The sequence below is a fragment of the Pelophylax lessonae genome, assembly GCF_965119305.1.
Source record: "Pelophylax lessonae genome assembly, chromosome: 1".
Lineage (NCBI taxonomy): Eukaryota > Metazoa > Chordata > Amphibia > Anura > Ranidae > Pelophylax > Pelophylax lessonae.
The window spans coordinates 541,247,683-541,273,503 of NC_138768.1; the positions used below are offsets into that span (position 1 = coordinate 541,247,683).

The following is a 25,821-nucleotide window of genomic DNA, read 5'->3' on the forward strand; positions in this document are numbered from 1 at the left end:
GCCCTAGTCACCAACCCCCAGGATGGCAGGGAACCCTGCTCAACCCCCGATGCGCCCAAGGAAAAACCCGGTCAGACTCAGCAACCTGGTCAGAAGCAACTACAGCCAACCCTCCATAGGAGCATGTGGCAACGCCAGCTCAAAACCGAACCCGGTCGGGGGTCTGACCATCCCAGGGAGGGGCCCACGTCTACTCCAAATGACCACTAGGGGAGAGGGGGGAAACTACTTACCACACCATGGAACGTGGTGGGCACCGCTCTGGGCAGACCACCGCGCCATCGGAATGGAGGTGCTGCGGGCCAAGAGGCACGCTGCGACTCAGGCCGGGACCAGGCCGTATTGCGCCCTCGCAAGACGTTTAACTTGCAGGGGCGGGGGCTGTGACTGTCAGAGGACTCAGAGAAATTTTTTTTACAGGAGGTTCTTACAAAAACTCTATTTTCTCTTACGTCCTCTTGACAGTCGCAGCCCGTTTAGTAAGCCTTCACGAGTAGGACGTCCCACAGCAGTGCAGGTGTGAAGACGCAACCTAAATAGAAGGAAACGTGTCAACCAGGCCAGAGAAAAACTGAGCCAACAGGGCAACAGAAGCTCAACAGGAGCCAACCCAGAACAAACAACACCCCAGAAAGAGACATAACGCGTCTCTTCAAACAACCGCCACGCTCAAAACCTTGCAGCCAAAGGAAGTATCCTATGATGCCATCACATCAAGTTTGTCGAATTCTGTGAAAGTGTGCACAGACGACCAAGTCGCCGCTTTGCACACCTGAGCCCCAGAAGCCTGGTGGCGAAACGCCCAAGAGGCACTGACAGCTCTAGTAGAATGCGCCCTCACAGGGAAAGGAGGCACCTGACCCTTGATTGAATAGGCCTGAACAATAGCCCTTTCTGATCCATTTAGAAATGGTTGCCACGGACGCAGTCGAACCCTTCCAAGGTCCCTCAGGAAGGACAAACAGGGAATCAGACTTCCTAAAGGCAAATTCCTTGGGATGCTTGGGGTTTGCACAAAGCGAAAGTAAAACAATATCTTCATTGAGGTGGAAAGCAGATACCACCTTAGGGAGAAAAGACTTGTTGGGTCGCAGGACCACTTTATCCCTATAAACACCCAGATAAGGCGAACGGCAAGACAGAGCCGCCAATTCAGACACTCTGCGAGCAGAAGTGATAGCCACCAGAAAGGCAACTTTCTGGGATAACACAGGCAAAGCTATTATTCTGATGTTCTCAAAAGGAGGCCATTGCAAAAACGGACAAAACCAAATTCAGGTCCCACAGAGGCAAAGGAGCCTTCCGCGAGGGAGCCAGATGAAGCAACCCTTGAATAAAGGTGCGAATCAAGGAATTAGTCGCCAAGGGCCGCTGGGAAAAATGGCTAAGTTCGACAACTGATCTTTGATCGTGCCCAGCGCCGATCCACACCTTCCTGCAGGAAGGCCAAAACCCTTGCCACCGAAAAGGAGCGAGGGTGAAACCCTTGCGACTCACACCAGGCAATATACGCCTTCCAGGTACGATGGTAAATCTTCCTGGAGGTAGCTTTCCGAGCTTTCAGTAAGGTAGGAATAACAGGATCCGAGAGACCCTTGTCTCTCAAAACCTGGCTTTCAACAGCCATGCCGTTAAAGCCAGAAACTGTAAAGCAGAATGGAAGATGGGTCCTTGAGACAGTAGGTCGTCTCTCAGTGGAAGCCGCCAGGGCAGCTCGACGACCATCTGCACCGAGTTCTGCATACCAAGACCAACAAGGCTAGTCGGGGCCACAAGAATTACCTGCACTTGTTCCGACGCCAAACGGCGGAAGAACCTTGACAGCAACTGAATCGGAGGGAAGGCATAAATCAGCCGATACTGGTCCCAGGGCACCACTAACGTGTCCGAGATGTCCACCAGTGGATCGCGGGTTCTGGTCACGAACCTTCCCACCTTTTTGTTGAGACGGGACGCAAACAGATATACGTCTGAGTCCCCCACCGGGCACACAGGAGGTGAAACACGTCCAGATTCCCCCTGATCCAGGGACTGGCGACTCAGATAGTCCGTCTGCCAGTTTTCTACTCCCCGAATGTGAACCCCAGAAATCGCTGGAACGTTCGTCTCGACCCAAGACAGGATCTCGGCCACTTCCTGAGCTGCCCGGGCACTCTTGGTGCCCCATTGGTAATTGATGTAAGCCACCGCCGTGGTGTTGTCCGTCTGAATATGAACCGGGCGACCCTGTAGCCGAGTCGTCCAATGGAACAAGCTCCAAGACGTTTATCGTAAGGAGGATTCCTCCGCCGACCACATTCCCTGGGCACAAGGTGTGTCCAGAACTCCATGCCAGCCTGACATGCGTGGTGATCACCGTCCGCAGTAGAGGCCGAAAGGATTTGCCTTGTATCAGAGTGGGTGACAGGAGCCACCACGAAAGGTCCGTCCTTGAGAGGTGGCTCAAAGATATCCTCTTGTCCAACAAGTTTTCCTGTCCCACCTGGCAAGAATCTCTGCTTGCAGAGTTCTCGTGTGAAACTGAGCAAACGGGATGGCTTTGAAGGCCTGATCTCGCCCTGCAGGGTCCCAAGAAAAACGCTTGGTTGAGCGGAGTCTAGGACCGTACCCAGGTAACTGAGACGAACTGACGGGGTCAGTGCCGACTTCTGAAAGTTGATGGTCCACCCGAACTCCTGGAGCGTCTGAACCGTGACTGTCAGATCACTCGCCATGGTGGCACACAAGCTCGCCCTCAACAGGAGGTCATCCAGATAACCGAGGATCGCAATCCCCTTCATGCGCAGCAAAGCTAGCACCAGAGCCAAAACCTTTGTAAATACCCTGGAAGCTGAAGCGAGACCGAAGGGTAATGCCACAAATTGAAAATGCTCCTCTGCCACTGCGAAGCGGAGATACCGCTGATGACCTTCATAAATAGGGATGTGCATCCTTTAAGTCGATGGAGGCCAGAAAGTCCCCTGGACTCAACCACGCCACCACAGACCGGATGGATTCCATCCGGAACTTCTGCACCCGCACAAAGCGGTTCAGAGACTTGAGGTCCTGAATTGGACGCACTTTGCCCTCTTTTCTGGGCACTGTGAACAGGTTGGAATAGAACCAGTGAAACCTGTCCCACTGAGGAACTGGCACAATAACTCCGTGGGCAAGAAGATCTTGCACCGCCCCCCTTGAGATCTTTTAAACGATCGGGAGACAGATGGAGATTTGATGGAAAGAACCTGTCTGCGGGGCGAGATGGAAACTCGATCTTGTACCCTGAGCGAATCAGTTAGTGAATACACTTGTCCCGAATTTGGGAAAACCAAGGTTCCCCGAAAATAACGCAGACATCCCCCCACCCCTGAAATGGATGAGGGTGTCCCTTCAGCCGGAGGAGGACTGGGCCGCTGCACCGGACTGACCGGCCTTGGGCTTCCCGGACCATGGCTTCTTGTGACCGCCTGAAGCCTTGAAGGACTTACCCTTCTCCTGTGCCCCTGAGGCACGAAAGACCCACGATGAGCCTTGAAGGAAGGACCCTGCCTAGCGCAGGGTGAATTTCCCTTAGAGTTTTGGGGCAAAAGGGTACTCTTACCACCCGTAAGACCCTTGATTAACTAATCTAAGGTATCCCCAAAAAGTATATATATATATATATATATAAGGGACATCAGACACAGTCTTCTTAAACGTGTGGTCAGCCGACCAACTCTTCAGCCAAATAATGCGGCAGATTGTGACCCCAACCTCAGACAACCGTGCGACCAAAGGAGTCTCGTCCAAGGCCGCATCACATAGGTACATCACGGCCTGGGCCATTTGATCCACCAGGTCAAGGGCAGTTGTAGGGACCGACTCTGCCACTAAGGTGCGCCTAAGCACCTTGAACCATTCCGTGACTGCTTGAGAAACCATCACAGGAAGGGAACACAGGTTTGAGCAGGGAGACCGCCACCAAATATATGTGGCAGAGAAGCATCTCCACGCGCCTGACCGACGGGTCTTTGAACACCGGGGAGTCCTCCACGGGCATTAACGTGGATTTATTTAACCTGGAAACAGTGTGGTCCACCTTTGGCGACACCGTCCAACGATTGTCAACAGGATCCGCAAAAGGGTAGAGGTATTGAAACCGCTTAGGCACCACCAGCATATGCTTGATGAGACGCCACTGTTCGTTCACGGCTTCGTGAAACTCCTCGGGGCAGGGGAAAACCTGACCCGGCTTCTGGGCTTTGCGGGATCCGGAAAAAAAACCCCTGCTTACCTGACTAGGTGGGCTCATCATCAAAATTTAAAGTCTCCTTAACGGAGCTAATAAGTGCTTCTACCATAGCGCGGTCCCGCGCCGCAGTGGAGGAGGACTGGGACCCCTCAGGGGGGGACATTATCTGTGGCAACCAAATCAGGCTCTGAGTCAGAAGACTGAGAGGGCATCCGCCATTTTTGAGTAGTGCGTTCAGACATCAGCAGATCAACCTGGGATGCCAAGGTTGCAAGTGCAGCAGATAGGGAGGCCATGGAAGTGGATTCAGGAGTTCCTGAAGCAACAACCAGGTCTGCGGGGAATTTACTATCCTGGAAATCCATTTTGCAAATAACATTTCTTTTATGGACATTGGCCCTTTAAATCGGCGCTTCCCGCGGCCCACACCGCAAATCTGCATCGCTGATGGAGTCCCCCTTAAAACCGATATAGCCACAGAGAAAGTACAGTTTTCAGGGAAAAACGCCCGAAAACAGCAAAAAACTGCCCCACAGTGTCACAGTATACTTTTACCAGACCTCTCACGAGCTGCTGCAGTGAAGGAAAAACACCCAAAATGGCAGCCGAACGATCGGCGCCAAATCAGTACAAACCCAGGAGCTGACATCTGAAAGATACCCCCAGGACATGTAAATAAGCCCCCACACCCCCTCTCCAGGCAGTGCGCACCGCATAGCGCCCCAAACGGGCGCAGGGAGGGGGACATTACAGAGACCGCTACTTCTGCCTTTCCCTAGGAGTGGGCCCACATGACAACCCCACAGACAACTGTCCCAGGGACACGGGGTAGCATCACTCACCATACCACGGACTCCGCTTTGATACGGAACACCTCCCACCCTGTGTGGGGGTGCCGTCAGCCAGGAAGGGATGCTGGCAACATTAGGCGTTCCGAAGTTGAGACATCCCGGCGAAAAGAAGCTCTCCGCAGGCTCGCCCCATCCACAGGGGCACCATCGTGGCGAGGTTCGGGCATACTAATAACCTGCACACACTCAGTGGCAGGCTGGGACACCGTAAGGATCTATATTATCCAGTGCAAGGCCCAGCTCTGCTGTCGCTTGTAATCCTCCAGGGATCCCCCTGACTAACTAGGGAAAGCGAGTGAGGAAAGAAAAAGAAAAAACCTTTTTTCAAAAGAAAGACAATAAAACAGACATAGGTCCCAGCTGGGAAACCTAGACCTTCTCCTGACGCTAGGCAGCAAGAAACTGGAGAACAGTACTAAGTGTGTCCTGGTAATGTCTGAGGGACGGCCCCCCGGAGGTGTGTCTCAGTGTAAAGTTTTTTGCTAACCCTTTCACTGCCTAGCTTACTCTTGCGGAGGGCGCCATTACCTACTCGTGAAGGCTTACTAAACAGGCTGCGACTGTCGGAGGACGTAAGAGAAAATAAGATTTTTTAAGATCTTACCCTAAAATCTTTTTCTCTGATGTCCATCGACAGACTCAGCCTCATCTTCATGAGCTGAGTGGGATTATGCTGCCACCTGCAGGAGTAGTCTAGGCCGTATGTTAGTACAAAGCTTTTAGCATATCCACACCCACGGATGGCGGCACCCATGGTGAGCCATGCGGCCAGGAAACGACACATGAAGCCTCAGGAACCACAACAGGGACAAACAAGCCCAAGGTACCATGTCATCCACCCCCCCCCCCCCCCGGCGCCAGGCGCTCCAGACCCACTGCAGAGACAGGGAAGGGGGGGGGGGGGGGAGAAGGGTAGGAAACACAGACCGGGCACCAGGCAGGCCAGGGGGATCTCTTGGGAGGCACAAATCCCATTAAACCCCAGGAGAGGGCCCACATCCCCCCCAAAGCCAGCAGGGCACATTTACTCACCATACCATGGACCGGGTGGGCTCCGCTCCGGGCAGACAGCCTCCCACCTTAAGTGGGGGTGCTGCCAGTCGAGGGGAATGCTGCGACTCAGGGCGTCCTAGGTCGTCACATCCTGGCATTCGCTTGCAGGCTTGTCCCCATCCGGAAAAGGGGCACTGTCGTGGCTAGGCCTAGGTCGGGACTATAACCTGCTTCATGCTCGTAGGCCAGACTGGGGGGACAATAAGGATCTAGATTATCCAGTGCAAAGTCCCAGCCGGCATCATTGCTTGTAGATCACCAGGAAAATTCTTCCCTGAAACTAGCTAGCAAGTGAGTAAAGAAAATATTCTGAAAAGAATAAAAAAAAACTGAGACCGGAGTCCCAGCAGGAAACCTAGGTCCTACTCCTTCTCTAGGCAGAAACAAACTGATGTGCTGGGCTGTGGCAGTGGGGGTTATGCCTGGAGGGACAGCCCCGTGGGCATGGATATGATAAAAGCTTTGTGCTAACGTACTACCTAGACTACTCCTGCAGGTGGAAGCATAACCCCACTCAGCTCATGAAGATGATGCTGCGTCTGTTGATGGACGATAGAGAAATTCCATTTAAATAGGAAAAAAAATGCTAGGACCAGAGATCCCAGCAAGGAACTAGTTCCTTACTCCTGACTAGGCAGAAAAAAACTGAATGCCTATAGCAGAGGGTAGGAGTATATTCCCAAGAACTGCCTCATAGGCATGGTAAAGCTTTTTCCTGCCTAGTGTCCTACTCCTGTAGGGGGAAAACATAACCAAATGGTTAAGAAGATTCTGGAGCTGTGTCCGTCAATGAACTAGAGAGAAAATAAAAATTGTGACAGATTGCTGTACCAACATAAGCAATACTGGTGCAGTGAACTCTCCAGCTGTGCTATTGTGTTCTGACAGACCGACTCCCCCCGGCAAAAACACACTGATCAGCGCTTACAGCCTTTGTCTGCAAATACTGTAGCTGCTGACTTTTAATATTAGGACACTTACCTGTCCTGGAGTCCAGCGATGTCGGCACCGCAGCCGATGTTTCCATCGGCTGTCGGGTGCTGCCACCGCCATTGCCGATGAGGGAACCAGGCAGTAAAACCTTGTGGCTTCACGGGCGGGTCCCCAATGTGCATGTGCGAAGCGCATTCGGATTGGCTCGGCGGCGCTGTCTCCCGGAAGTGGGGAAGGGTACCTGTCAAAAACAGGTACCCGTTCCCCCCTGAAAGGTGGCAAATGTGACACCGGAGGAAGGAAATGAGCGGAAGTTCCACTTTTGGGTGGAATGCCGCTTCAGCCAGGTCTTATTTATTTTAACTGTGCATAAAGAGTGTGTGTGTGTGTGTGTGTGTGTGTGTGTGTGTGTGTGTGTGTGTGTGTGTGTGTGTGTGTGTGTGTGTGTGTGTGTGTGTGTGTGTGTGTATATATATATATTTTTTTTTAAAAGAAACTCGTTTGGAGTGTGGTTCAATGATCCTGGTTTGCATCTACTAAGTCAATATAGGGATGTGCCACTTTTTTACATTTAGGATTAACGAGTATACACATTACCACGCAGCAGTGTCTCTTTTTATTTTGATTTCTTAATTTACAGTAGAGAAGAGTTAAAGCTTCTGCCAGTTATTTACCTGTCTGTTGCCCACTGAAATGATTCTCCTCAACTATTACCCAACTGGCCTTCAGGGAAATACGGAGAGCCTAAAGCAAACTTGCACTTGGAAAAAGAGGAGGATTACTAACCTCTCCTAGGTAACATAATTATTTACATGCCCATCAAGTCAACAGCAAAGCAACTAACATTTTTAGAAGGGGAGGTCTGAGCTCTGAAGGAGGATTTCTGACTCCACCCTGACCCTCTAATTTGCATACTTGTCTCAGGTTATTGACTCAAAAAGTATTAATTCCTGAGACAGCCAGGCAATTCATATTTATATTCCATATTTCTTTGAACCTCCGATTTCTACTATAAACTACATTTTGATTGAATTTCCATATAGATTTAATTGGACAATCTATTGATGGGATATCAGTGTTACAGAGTACCTAGTGGCACTAATAGAACAAAAAGAGGAAATCTCCACTATAGGATCCAACTAGGGCTGAAACAACTAATCAGCACTAATTGATAATAAAAATAGTTGTCAACAATTTTCATTATTGATTAGTTGGCCTGTATACAGAATTAATGATTTACTTGTCAGTATACACCGTGCAGCACACATACAGCTCAGTAAAAGCGTGAGGAGCAATGCCTTATGGGACATTTAACTGGAGGTAAGTGAAGGCATTACAATTACATTTAAAAGTTTACCAGTATTATATATATATATATATATATATATATATATATATATATATATATATATATATATCTCTATATATATCCTTGCAATCCCCCCCCGGGTTATACTGCCCCCTACAGGAGCAGGACACTAGGGAGAAAAAAAGTCTGGCTACGCCTATGGGCATTCCAAGGTGGTATATACTCCCTCTCTCTGCTATAGGTACTCAGCTTTGTTACAAGCAATGTCAAAAGAATTACGACTCCACAGAGGGGTGGGTGCTGTGTCCGTCAATGATCATCAGAGAAATGGATTTTACGATAAGTCAAAAATCCCATCTTCTCTTCCGTTCATTGACGGACACAGTTTCTGATTGTCTTAACCATTGGGACGTCCAAAAGCAGTGTTAAACATGAGGGTTGGGAACAGCGAAAAATACATTCTCAAGGCTAAACTTTAGCCAACCACGTAAACAGGAGCTCAACCAAAACTAGAGCCCACTCAAAAAGAACAATACACCCTCAAAGAGGACCAGGTCCCCTAAACAGCAGCCGCATTGCAGCCAAAGGAAGCATCCGCAGATGCCAACACATCCACTTTATAGAACTTTGTGAAAGCGTGCACTGATGATCAGGTGGCCGCCTTGCAAACCTGCGTCACTGACGCCTGATGACGGAAGGCCCCGGAGGCCCGGAGAGTAGAGTGCGCCTTGACAGAGAAAGGAGGAAAACTGACCCCTGAGGGAATAGGCCTGAATCACCGTCTATCTAATCCATCTGGAAATGGTCACAGAGGAATCGGACAACCCTTTCCGAGGCCCATCCGTGGGCACAAATAGTGAGTCTGACTTCCTAAAAGACTCTGTAGCTGCCAGGTACACCCTAATAGCCTGGACCACATCCAAGGCATGCAAAGCAATTTCCTTCAGATGTTTTGGCCTGGGACAAAGGGAAGGCAACACAATGTCTTCATTCAAATGAAAATCAGAGACAACCTTCGGAAGGAACAGAGGCGAAGAACCACCTTATTTCTGTAAACCACCAAGGTGAACGACAAGATAACGTCTCCAATTCCGACATCCTGTGCGCAGAGGTGATCGTTACAAAAAAGGCCACCTTCTGGGACAGCATAAGCAGGGGAATCTCCCAAAGATTCTCAAAAGGAGGCTTCTATAGGACTGAGCACCAAATTGAGGTCCCAAGGCAGCAACGGGAATGTGTGGCCAAGGGCTGTTGAAAGAAGACCATTAAGGCCGACACCTGGCCCTTGATAGTACTCAATGCCAAGCCCCCCCCACCCACCCACCGAAAAAGAGCGAGAATGAATCCCAAGAGACTCACGCCACGCAATGTACGTCTTCCACGTACAATGATCGATCTTTCTAGAAGTAGATTTCCTAGCTTTTAACAGTGTTGGAATCACCGACTCAGACAACACTCTATCCATCAGCACCTGGCGTTTAACAGCCAAGCCATCAAAGCCAGCAACTGTAAAGCAGGATGGAAGATCGGTCCTTGAGACAGCAGATCCTCCCTGAGAGGAAGCTTCCTTTCAAGGAACGACGACGACCAGCCGCACCATATCGGCGTACCAAGCCTGGCGAGCCAGTCTGGGGCCACTAAGATGACTGGAATCCCTTCTACCTCGATCCTGCGTAGAAGTCTTGGTAGAAGCTTGAGAGGAGGGAAGGCATAAAATCAGACGATACTGACCACACGGGGCCACTAGCGCATCTGTGGAGTCGGCCAGAGGATCCTGTGACCGAGCCACAAACATTTGCACCTTTCTGTTAAGCTAAGACACGATGCCAAACAGAGCCACCTTGATGACACAACAGATGAAAAGCCTCCGGATAAAGGGACCACTCCCCTTGAGCCAACGCCTGCCGGCTTAGGTAATCCACCTGCCAGTTTTCCACACCAGGAATGTGTACGTCGGAGAGCACTGGAACTAACCGTTTTGCTCACCTCAGAATGCCGGCTACCTCCAGAGCCGCCAGGACACTTCTTGTACCCCTTGGTAATTGACATAAGCCATGGCCGTGGCATTGTCCATTGAATGTTCCAGACACAGGCTGATCGCTTGGAGTTCCAAGACATTGAGCAGCAGTCTGGACTCTTCCAGTGTCCAGACCCCCTGAGCAGAATTGTTTTTGCCGAGGACACCTCCCCAGCCGGACAGGCCGGCATCCGTGGTGACAACTGTCCAATACAAGGGGAGGAAGGATTTGCCCAGCCGAATCGTCAGAGAACGAAGCAACCATGTCAGGGACTCTTTTCGTTCAATGGCTCAGCCAGATCTAATTGTCCAGAGACTGCAGATTCCTGTCCCATTTGCCCGGAATCGCCCTTGCAGGGACCTCATATGGAACTGTGCGATCAGAACCGCCTCGAAGATAGATACCATCAGGCCCAGCACTCGCATGCAAGTCCAAAAGGATGACAATCTGCTGGGCGGCAGAAGACGAATGGCGGCCTGCGGTTTCTTGAGTTTGTCCAGAGGAAGGAGGACTCAGGCTATAGCCGAATCCAGAGTCAGACCCAGATAGTCCAGCTTTGTGGCTGGAACCAGAGCAGACTTTTGAAAATTCAGGATTCAGCCAAACTCCATCAGACTTCGTATGGTGATCGCAAGGTTTTCCACCAGAGCAGTAGGAGACTCCGCTCGCAGAAGGAGGTTGTACAAGTACTAGCACTGTGGCTAACACTTTTGTAAAGACCGGAGGAGTAGAGGCGAGAGAAAAGGGTAATGCCACAAACTGATAATACTCTTCTCCCATGGCAAAGCGGAGGAAGCGCTGGTGACAGGCACATATTGGAATGTGAAGGTAAGCATCCTTGAAGTCGATAGAGACAATAAAATCCCCCTGATGCAGGGATGCCACCACTGTGCGAACAGACTCCATTCTGAACTCCTCCACCCACACATAGCAGTTCAGTGCTTTGAGGTCCAGGATTGGACTCACCTTGCCTTCCTTCCTGGGAACTGTAAATAGGTTTGAGTAAAAACCTTGAAAATGTTTCGATGTCGGAACCAGGACAATCTCCCCTTTAAGTAACAGGTCTTGCACCTCCCCATACAGACCCTATAGGCGGTCTGGGGATAGGCGCAAGTTGAAAGGAAAGAAACTTGCCAGGGGGTAAGAGCAAAGCGGCGCCAAACTCAGTGTAGCGAGTATATAAAAGGCAATTTATTGCAATTAAACAAATAATGTAGTGTGATGCAAGCATGGAATGCATGGGGCACGCTGTGGTGATGGAGTCCTGGTGGCAAACAGATGTTCTGTGTCTCCCAGCGCTCTGGCCGTTCCGGTGGAGTCTGGGGCTCCAGGTGCGGGAAGGAGGGCAGGCAACGATCCAGGCGGGCAACGGTCCAGACAGAACCTCCTCTCCATCGAAATGGGGGTGGCTGTCGGCCAGGAGGAACGCTGCCACTCGGGCCAAGACACGATCGCATGCGACCTCGCAAGGCATTTAACTCGCAGGCCAACCCCCGTCCGGTGGGGAAATGTCACGACCGACCTAGCGCGGAGCTAAGGTCTGCGTGCGCCCGCTGGCCAGACTGGGATGGCCACTGGATCTAGATTATCCAGCCGTCACCCAGTCCGTCAGTTGATTGTAGATCTCACAGGGAAAAAAACCTTAGTTACTTACCGGTGACGGTATTTCTAAGAGCCTTTCAGGACAGCACCTGGAGAGAGCGCAGCTCCACCCAATCCACAGGAAACACTGCAAATAAAAACTCCTCCTCTTCCACCATGCCTCAGTCATAGAGTAGCCTCCGACATGCTGGAAAACATAAACTACCACAGGTTAAACATTTACAAATTATATTATAAACAAAACCAAGGGGGGGTAGCTGCTGCTGTCCTGAAAGGCTCTTAGAAATACCGTCACCGGTAAGTAACTAAGGTTTTCTCAGATCGCCTTTCAGGACAGCACCTGGAGAGGATAAGCGAGTAACTTACACTTAGGGTGGGACCACTGCCTGCAGAACTTTTCTGCCGAAGGCTTGATCCTGAGCTGACAACAAGTCCAACCTGTAATGTCTAATAAAGGTTGAATAGCTGGACCAGGTAGCTGCCTTGCAGATTTGATCAGGCGAAGCACCGGCCCTTTCAGCCCATGAGGTTGCCACAGACCTTGTAGAATGCGCCAAGATGCCTTCTGGAGGTTCTTCTTCTTGAGCTACATAAGCCTGTTCAATTGCCCATCTGAGCCATTTGCCTAAAGTGCTCTTTGATGCTTTTTCTCCTATACGGGACCCTGAGAAGATGACAAATAATGCATTTGTCTTTCTAAATTCCTTAGTTACCAGGAGGAACTGAAGTAAGCATCTCCTCACATCCAAGGTATGAAAGGATTCTTCCCGAGTATTACTAGGAGCTGAGGAGAAAGTTGGTAAGACAATTTCTTGTGATCTATGAAAAGATGAAGCAATCTTTGGAAGAAAGGCTGGGTCCGTTCTTAGGACTACTCGATCTGCAAAAATTGTCAAAAAAGGGTCTGAAATTGAGAGGGCCTGGATCTCACTGATCCTCCTGGCCGAGGTAATTGCTATCAAAAAGATAGTTTTCAAAACTAAATTCTTCAGGGAAGCCTCTTTTAAAGGTTCAAAAGGAAACTTAGTTAGACCTTGTAACACAATGGTCAAATCCCATTTGGGAAATACTTTAAGGGCTATTGGCCTATTGCGGGCTAATGCCTTGAAAAAACGAATGATTAGAGTCTCTTGGGACAAAGTCTTTTCGAAAAAAAACTGAAAGTGCCGCTACTTGCGTCTTTAAAGTACTTGCTGCTAGTCCTTTCTCCATTCCCTCATGGAGGAACTCAAGCACTGAAATTAAATTTTTTAATTCAAAATTTTTTGCTGGAACACCAAAAGTTGTATTTTCTCCAGACTTTCAAGTAAATATCCCTAGTCACCTTCTTCCTGCTGGAGAGAAGGGTGGAGATAACTTTTTCTGACAGGCCTCTGGCTCTCAAGATGTCTTCTTCAGTAACCACGCTGTCAGTTGTAAGCGGTCCAGTTCTGGGTACACTAGGTTCCCCTGTGTCAAAAGATCTCTCCTGTACGGAAGCTTCCAGGGAGGTTCTGAGGCAAGATTCAGCAGGAGGGCGAACCAAGGTCTCTTTGGCCAGTAAGGTGTAATCAGAATCAAGTTGGTCTTTTCTTCCCTGAATTTCTTGAGAACCAACGGAATCAGTTGGAATGGAGGGAACGCGTAAGACAAACGGAAGTCCCATGGATGGGCTAGGGCATCCAAGCCCCAGTCCTGATCCTCCCTGTGTAGGGAAAAGAATCTTTGGACTTTGGTGTTCTGTTGACAAGCGAACAAATCTATTTGGGGAAGACCCCAGACTTCCACGATCTGCATGAATACTTCTTGATTCAGACTCCATTCTGATTCCAACACCTTTTTCCTGCTCAGCAGATCTGCTAGAAGGTTTTGTGACCCCTTCAGATGCACCGCTGTCAGAGAGGCTAGATTTTTCTCCGCCCAGGAGAGTAGCTGTATTGCCAGATCCGATAGCTGTCTGCTTCTTGTGCCTCCTTGCTTTGACACGTAGGCCACTGCTGTCATGTTGTCCGACAGAACTTGCACATGATGGCCCCTGACTGTCTGTTGAAAGGACCAAAGACCCAAAAGGATGGCTTTCAACTCCCGCCAGTTGGATGATTTCCTGGACTCTGCTTTGGACCATGTCCCTTGCATCGTCCGGCCTTCCAGGTGGGCTCCCCAACCCCACGAACTGGCATCCGTCGTCAGACGTTTGTTCGTCTGGAAAGTCCATTGCAGACCTTCTTCCAGATTTCTGGAATTCCTCCACCACCACAGAGATCTCTTTGCTTTCGTGGAGATTCTGATGGATTTCTCCAGATGTTCCGGGTATGACCAACTCTGCAGAACGTCTCTCTGGAGAAGACGGGAATGCAGTCTTGCCCACTGTACTGCAGGGATAGCGGCTGTGAGTAAGCCCAAAGCTGCCATGGCCGACCTGACAGTAACCTGATGATTGGTCTGTAATCGAGCAACTGCGTTCTGAGTCTTCTCGATCTTTTCTTGAGGTAGAAACACCTTCTGGAGGACCGAATCTATTCTGTATCCCAGAAATTTTATCTGCTGAGATGGAATCAAACTGGATTTCTCCAAATTCATGAGCCACCCCAGACTCTCTAGGTGGTCCTGAGTCTCCTGAAGGTGTACCAACGCCTGGCTCTTGGACTCTGCAAAAATTAGCAGATCGTCCAGGTAAGGGACAATTGAAATACCCCTCAGCCTTAATGGCTCTAGGGCATCCGCCATTACCTTGGTAAACACCCTTGGAGAAGATGAGAGGCCAAAGGGGAGGGCCCTGAACTGCAGATGCCAGACCGATTCCCCGAGATTGACCGCCAGCCTTAGGAATTTCTGGCACTCCTGATTTATTGGGATGTGCAGGTAAGCGTCCCTCAGATCCAAGGATGCCATGAAACAGTTTGGGGACAACAGTTTGGTCACTGAATAAATGGTGTCCATCCTGAAGTGCTTGTACCGAATTGATCTGTTTAGGATTTTCAAATTTAGGATCATTCGGTACTTGCCTGAGGGTTTTTTCACTAGAAAGATCTGAGAATAAAACCCACGGCCTTGTTGCCCCTCGGGGACTTGGATAATTACTTCCTGTTGAATCAGCTCTTGTAAAAGAGACATCATTGAGGAAGCCTCTTCCGGATCCCTTGGAAGGGGAGTAACATGGAATCTGCTTGGAGGTGTCTCCGAAAACTCCAGTTTGTATCCTTGAGCCACTATATTCTTCACAAAGGGGCTTGCGGATACGTCTTCCCAACGTGGGAGGAACCATAACAGCCTTCCTCCCACTGGAAGACTGTTGTCACTTGCTTTTATTGGCCTGGTCAGGTGGTCTAAAGAGGACTCCACCTTTCCCTTTGCCTTTATGGGAGGTCCATCTTGATCTCTGATCTTGTTCACGACCTCTGTTGGTTTGTTGAACAGAACGAAATCTCTTCTTAGGAGGAGATTTCTTTTTTGATGGAAAGGCTTTCTTCTTATCCGCCGTTCTGTCAAGAATTGCTTCCAATTCAGGCCCGAAAAGCAAGTCACCGGCAAAAGGTAAACCACAGAGTTTCACCTTAGAAGCTGAATCACCTGTCCAGGTTTTCAACCAGACCGCCCTCCTGGCAGAGTTGACAAGGGCTGCTGACCTGGCAGACATTTTGATAGACTCAGCAGAAGCATCGGCCATATATTTTACTGCCTTTAGGAGCAGCGGAAATGAATCCAGGAGATCTTTCCTTGCTGTTCCAGCCTCCACATGCCCTTTAAGTTGTTCGAGCCAGCACTCAAGATTTCTGGCTACCACCGTGGAGGCCATGGCCGGCTTAAGGCTAGACGTAGAGGAGTCCCAAGCCTTTTTAAGGAGAGAATCTGCCCTCTTATCCATGGTGTCTTTCAGAACACCCATGTCTTCGAACGCCAAATCCGTGCGGCGAGACACCTGAGAAAAAGCAGCATCCACTCTGGGCTTTTTGTTCCATAGGTGCGCCGTATCTTCTTCAAACGGAAATCTCCTTCTTAGGGATTTAGAGAAAAAAGGGGCCCTCTCTGGGTCCTTCCACTCTTTTTCAATAGATTCAGTAAGGACTTTATGAACAGGAAAAACCCTGCGCTTTGTCTGTTCAAGGCCCTGGTACATTCTGTCATGAAGTGAAACTTGCACCTTTTCTTCTGCGATTTCCAACGTGGTGTAAATCGCTTTCAGCAACTCATCAACCTCTTCCAAGGATAATTTGTATCTGGAAGAACTAGCCACCTCTTCCTTCTCTTCCTCCTCTGAATCCCTGATGGAACAGAGAGCACTCTCCCCCTCATCTTCTGAATCACTTGACACTGCAGACTTAGAAGTAGACGGCTGGGAAGATGTACCACCCGTTTGTTGGGAATCTGAAAGAACTTGTGGCGTCCTGGATAACAGGGAACGAACTGAGGACAAGGTGTCAGAGTTCTTTAAATGAAGATATGAATTCATTATTCTGCTGACTAGACTCTTCCTTCACAAGGTCAGCAATACATGCTTTACAAAGTGGCTTCACCCAGGAATCTCTGAGTGGATTCTTGCATGAAGGGCATTTCCTTGATGCTGGGGCTCTTGTCTTCACTGTGGCTTTAACCTAGTAAAGAAAAAGCCACCATGAAAGCCCAATAACCACAAATAAAAGAAAACCACCACCTAGTGATTTCTTGCAAGGGAGAAAATCGTGACCCACACCAAAAAGGATCAGAAGAAAAGACTCCCAGATGCATATATATCCTGTTAGACTGGGAACAGTTACTCAGTCTACAGGGCAGGCTCCAAAGGAGGAAGGAAGAAACCCCACAATAAAAGCTCACACAGTAAAGAAAAAAAGAGGCACCACTGCACCTCTCCTACCTGAGCTTGGCCGGCGCTGGCGGTGCCTGCTTCCACCGTCGCTGCAGACTTTTCCTCCATGTTGTTGAAAAGCGCAGCTTGCTGGCAGATCTCTCCATTTAAATACCGCTTCCCGCGTCCTCCTCTGTGGACCGGAAGCGGAAGCGCCGACCTCGTGACCTGCCTCTGACCCCTGCGTGTATTGCGGTTGGAGCAAACGCCGCCACGCCCCCACCGGAAGTCCCGTCCACCGGAAGTGACGCCGCGCGTCCCCGGGATCAGAGTCCGAAAGTGCGGGAGATTCGAATGCCAAAAGCGGCTCCCCGCCCGCCGACCGGCCGAAGCGCGGACCTCTGACGCCCGGACCGGATCCTCCGATGGGTTTCAGCTCCCCTGAGCGAACGAGGTGAGAGGCTCCGGAGCATACCCCCTTTGACACTCCAGGGAGGGGAGCTGGGATGGTCTCCATGCTGAAACAGCAAACAAAAACTGGGCAACAAATCCTTCTCTCCCCCTGGAGAGAGTGCAGCCCTTCCACATAGCTCCTGCAATGCTTCCACCATGGCGGAGGAAACACAAATGACTGAGGCATGGTGGAAGAGGAGGAGTTTTTATTTGCAGTGTTTCCTGTGGATTGGGTGGAGCTGCGCTCTCTCCAGGTGCTGTCCTGAAAGGCGATCTGAGAAAAAAACTGTCTAAAAATAAACAATTTGCAGGACCAGAGATTTCAGCAAGGAGCTAGGCAAAAAAAAGTACATATAGCAGAGAGAGGGAGTATACCCCCTGGGACTGCCCATAGGCATAGCCAGACTTTTTTTTCTCTGTCTAGTGTCCTACACCTGTAGGGGGCAGTGTAACCCAATGCTGAAGATGATCAGGAGCTGTGTCCGTCAATGAATGAAAGAGAAACTTTTTTTCCTTGAATAAAAACATGTTATACTTAACTTGTCTGTGCAATAGAATTGAGAGCTTCCCCGAGCCTTCTCTTCCTGGGTCCCTCACCAGCGCTCCTGGCTCCTACTCTTCGCTGTCAAGCTGCTTTCTATTGTGGCACACCTGCAGGCTCCAGTCCGCGCCATGCTGCTTGCGTCTACAGACAGTGTGGCTCGACCCTGCCACCTCACACCCTTGTCACAGAATTTGATTGACAGGAGCAGGACCCAATAGCTCCCGCTGCTATCAGTTTGCGCAGTGAGGAGGAAGAAAGCAGAGAGCCGCTGCACAGAGGTGAAATGAGATCAGTCTCAGGTAAGAATAAGGGGGACTGGGGGGTTCCTGCAGCACAGAAAGGTTTTTACCTCAATGCAGGGAATGCATTCAGATAAAAATTATTAAGCCTTTAGAACCACTTTAACCCCTTATAGTAGTGATTATCTGCAGCTGAGCTGTAGATATTTGTTTCTGTACAATAAATGGCTCATTTTTGTATTTAAACCCCACCAGTACAGGTGATAGAAAAACATTGCTGCTGTGTGGCAAATGTCTTTGTGATTGCAGGTGCAGGTAAGCTTGTACCAAGCTACCTGTCTACAACAAGGGACTTAGTGTGTATTTTTTATATATATATATATATATATATATATATATATATATATATATATATATATATATATATATATATATATATATATATATATATATATATATATACACATATATACATACATACATACATACATACATACATACTGCATCAAAATGGTCGTCCCAGAAGTAAGCCTCTTCTAAAGATGATGCACAAGAAAGCCTGCAAACAGTTTGCTGAAGACAAACAGACTAAGGACATGGATTATTGAAACCATGTGCTGTGGTCTGATGTGACCAAGATAAACTTCTTTGGTTCAGATGGTGTCAATCAAGCGTGTGTGGTGGCAACCAGATGAGGAATACAAACACAAGTGTGTCTTGCCTACAGTCAAGCATGGTGGTGGGAGTGTCATGGTCCAGCACTGGGGAGCTACAGTTTATTGAGGGAACCATGAATGCCAACATGTACTGAGACATAATGAAGCAGAGCGTGATCCCCCTCACTTTGGGGACTGGGCCGCAGGGCAGTATTCCAACATAACGACCCCAAACATACCTCCAAGATGACTACTGCCTTGCTAAAGAAGCTGAGGGTAAAGGTGATAGACTTGCCAAGCATGTCTCCAGACCTAAACCCTATTGAGCATCTGTGGGTCATCCTCAAATGGAAGGGGGAGGAGTGCAAGGTCTCTAACATCCACCAGCTCCAAACTTTTACCCCGGATTCACACATTTTCAACTGAATTCAAATTTAAAAAAAAATGGGCAAAAGTTGTGCAAACTTTTATAAACTGACCTCAGCCCTTCAAATACCATATGCAAACTAAAAATAGGGGTTTATCTTCTGCTAATTGCAGCAGGGTTTTCCCTTAAATCCAATAAGAGCACTGCTTTTAGCAATTGAAATGTCCTCTATTGATTGTGAACAGCATTGAATGCTGACATTCCAGGTTGGAGAAGTTCCATTTAGGGTGCGCCCAGGATAAGATGGCCTTCCTGAGCACAAAGAAAATACACCAAACTTACATGGGGGCATTTTATGGTCCATGAACTTTATGGGTTGTAATTGGAATCCACTTTCTGCTTTGTATTTTGCCCACGTTTGGACTTCTAGTGTTTTGCTGTGCCTTTGAGGAGGAAAAGGCTGACTCTAGGTGAGCCTACTCTTCATATATGAATTGCTCTATATGCCCCATACTTGATAGATTTTGAGTTAGGGACCACAATAGCTGCCTTGGTGTGAAAGTGCTTCAATGTATATTTACAAATGTATGCAGTACAAACACTTTATAATTTAACTTGAGCTAGGTTTAATGTATTTATTATTATTTATTTGTTTTAATACTGGCTAGCTAGCTGCAATGTAATTTACATCGATGTACCCCATGACAGGGGTATTAAAATACTGGCTTTGTCATTTGGTCGTCCGACAAGAGGAAACTATTTAAATCAAACCTAGCAACATTTTTCTGCCAAATAACTCCAATTTACACCAGTATTTTACCAATTTCACTCACGCTCTAGTTTTTCTTAGGAGCTATTACTTTGAATATGGTACTGCCAAATGTACTTACCACTTCTGTTGATGTTTCTGCATGCTCTGATGTCACATGCTCTTGTAGCGAGGTCTCTGTATAACCCATTTTTCCGCAATAAGGACAAGTAAAAGACTGTGGCTGTTCTACAGAGAAGGCTTCCCCACCATAATATAAATCTGTTTAGAAACAAAATGCACAATAAAAAATGTGTACATTTATGGGTTTAAGTAATTGTAAAGTCTCTTTAAAAAAAAAAAAAAAAAAAAAAAAAAAAAAAAAGTTATACTTACCTCCTCTGTGCAGTTTGTTTTGCACAAAGTGGCCCGGATCCTCCTCTTCTCGGGTTCCTTGTTCCTGCTCCTGGCCCCTCTCTCCTATCGAGTGCCCCCCAGCAAGCAGCTTGCTATGGGGGCACCCGAGCCGAGCTACAGCTCCGCGTGTCCATTCAGACACGGAGCTGCCATTTGGCCCCGCTCCCTCTCCTGATTGGCTTACTGACTTTGTATGACAGCCGAGGGAGCCAATGGCGCTGTGGCTGTATCTCAGCCAATCAGGAGGGAGAGTCACAGAAGGGCCGAGGGACTTGTGGACATCGCTGGACAAAGAAGGGGCACAGGTAAGTATTAGGGGGGCTGCTACACACAGAAGGCTTTTTATCCTAATGCATGGAATGCATTAAGATTACAAACCTTGCTGACTTTACAACTCCTTTTCGCTCACATAGTATTTGTACCTTTGTTTAGCTGCTTCTATGATTTACACACCTCGACCATTATGCAAAGCCAGGAAAATTATTCTGGTTCAGCTTAACTGCTTCTGAAGCCACCTCAGTGTTCAATGGACATAGGTTATTTTACTGATAATAAGCAGGCTGGGGTGGGAGAGAGGACAAAGAGGCTGGAAGTTTAACCTGTGCATAAAAGTATCAACTGACAGGCTATACTGTGTGGAAGAGTTGTGCGAATCACAAGAGTAAATAAACGTAATTAGATATCCTCTGTCAGGTAAAACAGTTCAGACACATACACATGCTTAGCAGTATGCCTGGGACGCCACTTTAATCACTTCAGCTTCTGACACGTTTATACTCCACCTCATTTAAACCCCAGTAATTTTTACATTTCCACTATATGCCCATTTGTTTGGGGACTTTATGATAGATTGTGCCCAAAAAACAAACTAGGCTTTTTATGGCATTATGATCTTAAAAAAATACTTTTTTTCATTTCAGTTAAAAAAAACATTTTTTTCTATTTTTAGCTTAACCGCTTGCCATCCGCATTATTGTAAAATGATAGTGGGGCGGGAAAACCAGCGTTCTGGGATGACATTGCAGGACGTCGGCCCTAGAACGTGCCACGTTTCAGCGCAATCTGTCACCTGCTGCCTCCACCAGACACAGCAGATGACCAATCACTACAATGGCCCGCTGCCAGTGTCATGTGATCGATGTGACCAAACACAGCAGACCACAACAGTTGTAAACAATGTATGGCTTCCTTTCATTCCATTCATTGTATACTAGTGTGTTGCTAGCTGTGATTGGTCACATTGATCACATGGTACAAACCGGGCCAATCACAATTGACAGTGTCTACACACGGTAATTTAGAAAAAATATTTGCTTATAGCAGTGAAATTCACTCCTTTAATCAAACCTAGTATGTAAAAAAAAAAAAAAAAATACAGCTGCAAGAAAAAGTATGTGAACCCTTTGGAATGAAATGGATTTCTGCACAAATTGGTTATAAAATTTGATCTGATCATCATCTAAGTCACAACAATAGACAATCACAGTCTGCTTAAACTAATAACACACAAAGAATGAAATGTTGCCATGTTTTTATTGAACACACCATGTAAATATTCACAGTGCAGGTGAAAAAAGTATGTGAACCCCTAGACTATTGACATCTCCAAGAGCTAATTGGAGTGAGATGTCAGCTAACTCAATGAGATGAGATTGGAGGTGTTGGTTACAGCTGCCCTGCCCTTTAAAAAATACACACCAGTTCTGGGTTTGCTTTTCACAAGAAGCATTGCCTGATGTGAATGATGCCTCGCACATAAGAGCTCTCAGAAGACCTACGATTAGGAATTGCATAAAGCTGGAAAGTGTTATAAAAGTATCTCCAAAAGCCTTGCTGTTCATCAGTCCGCGGTAAGACAAATTGTCTACAAATGGAGAAAGTTCAGCACTGCTGCTACTCTCCCTAGGAGTGGCCGTCCTGTAAAGATGACTGCAAGAGCACAGCGCAGACTACTCAATGGGGTGAAGAAGAATCCTAGAGTGTCAGCTAAAGACTTACAAAAGTCACTGGTAAATGCTAACATCCCTGTTAGCGAATCTACAATACGTAAAACACTAAACAAGAATGGATTTCATGGGAGGATACCACAGGGGAAGCCACTGCTGTCCAAACAAAACATTGCTGCATGTTTACAGTTTGCACAAGAGCACCTGGATGTTCCACAGCAGTACTGGCAAAATATTCTGTGGACAGATGAAACCAAAGTTGAGTTGTTTGGAAGAAACACACAACACTATGTGTGGCGAAAAAGAGGCACAGCACACCAACATCAAAACCTCATCCCAACTGTGAAGTATGGTGGTGGGGGAATCATGGTTTGGGGCTGCTTCGCTGCATCAGGGCCTCGACGGATTGCTATCATCGAAGGAAAAATGAATTCCCAAGTTTATCAAGACATTTTGCAGGAGAACTTAAGGCCATCTGTCTACCAGCTGAAGCTCAACAGAAGATGGGTGTTGCAACAGGACAATGACCCAAAGCATAGAAGTAAATCAACAACAGAATGGCTTAAATAGAAGAAAATACGCCTTCTGAAGTGGCCCAGTCAGAGTCATGATCTCAACCCGATTGAGATGCTGTGGCATGACCTCAAGAAAGCGATTCACACCAGACATCCCAAGAATATTGCTGAACTGAAACAGTTGCTGTAGAGAGGAATGGTCAAGAATTACTCCTGACCATTGTGCACGTCTGATCTGCAACTACAGGAAAAATTTGGTTGAAGTTACTGCTGCCAAAGCAGGTTCAACCAGTTATTAAATCCAAGGGTTCACATACTTTTTCCACCTGCACTGTGAATGTTTACATGGTGTGTTCAATAAAAACATGGCAACATTTAATACTTTGTGTTATTAGTTTAGGCTACATTCACACCTGAGCGTCGCGTTTTCGCGCGGTTTTTACCGCGATTTACAGGCGTTTTTTGTGCAGGTGTTTTTAGATTTAATAGAGACCAATGGAAAACACCTGTAATCTGCCCAAAAAGAAGCTCATGTACTTTTTTGAGCGTTGGGCGTTTTGCTCACAGCGTCAAAACGCTCAGATGTGAACAGGGGCCATTGAAATGAATAGGATTTGTCTAGTTGGGCGTTTTGAGAGCTGATCCTAGAGCAGAAAAACTCCCCAAAAACGCCCCAAAACGCCTACATGTGAACGGAGCCTAAAGCAGACTGTGATTGTCTATTGTTATGACTTGGATAATGATGATCAGATCACATTTTATGACCAATTTGTGCAGAAATCCATATCATTCCAAAGGGTTCACATACTTTTTCTTGCAGCTGTAAATAAAATCCTGATTGACTCCCCAGAGTGGTACAGTGTTACTATTAAATTAGGCTGCAAATACCTCAGGATTGATCAATTTTCAAATCGAGTATATTATATACACATACACACACACACCATAGTTTGTAGACTCTATTACTTTCCTACAGACTTCACAATAAACACTGACTTGGGATATTTTCACCTAAGAGATGTAATAGAATACAATTTGGCCTAAATTTATGAAGAAAGATTATTTGCAAAATTTTATAACGGAAACTAAGAAAAATTGGATTTTTGACTTACCGTAAAATCCATTTCTCTGATGTTCATTGACGGGCAGAGCTCCTGTTATTCTTGACCATTGTATTATACTGCCCCCTACAGAAGTAGGACACTAGGCAGAAAAAACTTCTGGCTACACCCATGGGCATTCCCAGAGGGTATACTCCCTCTCCCTGCTATAGTCACTCAGTTTTGTTACAAGCAGTGTCAGGAGAATTAGAACTCCACAGAGGGGTGGGTGCTGTGTCCGTCAATCAACAGCAGAGAAATCGATTTTACGGTAAGTCAAAAAATCCCATTTTCTCTTTTGTTCATTGACTGACACAGCTCCTGTCATTGTTGACCATTGGGACGTCCTGAAGCAGTGTTAAACATGAGGGGTGGGAAACAGCAAAAAATTCCCAAGACTAAACAGTAGCCAACCAGGCAACAGGGGCTCAACCAAAACAACTGGAGCCCACCTGAAAAAACAATACACCCTTAAAGAGGATCAGGTCCTCTTAAACAGAAGCCTGCAAAACCTTGCGGCCAAAGGAAGCAGATGCCAACACAACCACTTTATAAAACTTTGTAAAAGTGTGCACCGACGACTAGGTGGCCACCTTGCAAACCTGCATCACTGACGCCTGATGACTAAGCGCCCCAGTGGAGTGCGCCTTGACAGGGCAAGAAGGAACCTGACCCCTGATGGAATAGGCCTGAACAACCGTCTGCCTGATCCATCTGGAAATGGTTGCAGAGGAAGCGGACAACCCTCTGCAAGGTCCATCCGTGAGCACAAATAGAGTCTGACTTCCTGAAAGACTTTGTCGCTGCCAGGTACACCCTAATTGTCTGGACCACATCAAAGGCACTTTCTGGGACAGCGTAAGCAGGGTAATCTCCTGAATATTTTAAAAGGGAGGCTTCTGTAGAGCTGAAAGCACCAAATTAAGATACCAAGGCGGCAACGGAGCCCGCACTGGAGGACACCCTGAAGAAAAGTACGCACCAGGGAGTCTGTGGCCAAAGGTCAATGTAAAAGACTAAAGACTGCCAAGGCTGATACCTGGCCCTTGATGGTACTCCAGGCCAATTTCTGTTCAAACTCCCCCCCCCCCCCCCCCAGTTGGAAGGAAGGTTAAGATCCGAGCCACCGAGAAGGAGAGAGGATGAACCCCAAAAGACTCACACCACACAATGTACGTCTTTCCACGTACGATGGTAAATCTTCCTCAGAGCAGATTTGCTTTTAACAATGCAGGACTCTCCGACTCAGACAAACCTCTATCCTTTAGCACCTGGTATTCAACAGCCAAGCCATCAAAGCCCGCGACTGTAAAGCAGGATGGAAGATCGGTCCCTGGGACAGCAGATCCTCCCTGAGAGGAAGCTTCCAAGGAACGTCGGCGACCAGCCGCAACGGATCAGCGTACCAAGCCCAACAGGGCCAGTCCGAGGCCACTAAGATGACCGGAATCCCTTCTGCCTCGAACCAGCATAGGAGTCTGGGCAGAAGCTTGAGAGGAGGGAAGGCGTAGTCAGACTAAACTGACCCCCAAAGAGCCACAAGCGCGTCTGGGGCGTCCGCCAGTGGATCCTTGACCGAGCCACAAACCTCTGCACCTTTCTGTTGAGCCGAGACGCCAACAGATCCACCTTGGGGGTGCCCCACTGGAAACACAGATGATGAAACCCCTCTGGATGAAGGGACCACTCCCCGTGGTCCAACGCCTGCCGACTAAGGTAATCCACCTGCCAATTTTCCATCCTGGGAAAATGTACGTCGGAGAGGGCTGGAACGAACCGTTCTGCCCACCTTAGAATGCTGGCAATCTCTAGAGCTGCCAGGACACTACTTGTGCCTCCTTGGTGATTGACATAAGCCAGGGGCATGGCATTGTCCGATTGAATGTGCAATGGGCATCCCTGAAGACGATCTGTCCAATGATCTAGACACAGTTTGATCGCTCAGAGTTTCAGGACTGGCATCCGTGGTAACCAGTCCTTTGACAGACGCACCTCTGGAAGTTTCTTCACTAATGGGTTGTGCGCGCCATCTTCAGGAATAGCTAGGCAGTGAAAGCTTTCACTAGGCATGCCTTTAGGGGCCATCCTATCCACATGA

At 47.9% G+C, this 25,821-nt stretch overlaps 1 protein-coding gene across 1 annotated transcript in view; it reads right to left on the minus strand.

The window, feature by feature from the left end:
* KCMF1 (potassium channel modulatory factor 1) overlaps positions 1-25,821 on the minus strand; it is a 146,110-nt gene that overhangs the window by 24,684 nt on the left and 95,605 nt on the right. Inside the window, exon 3 of the mRNA XM_082243256.1 lies at positions 19,888-20,027. Coding sequence (XP_082099382.1) covers positions 19,888-20,027 — 140 coding nt within the window. The remainder of the gene's footprint in view (positions 1-19,887; positions 20,028-25,821) is intronic.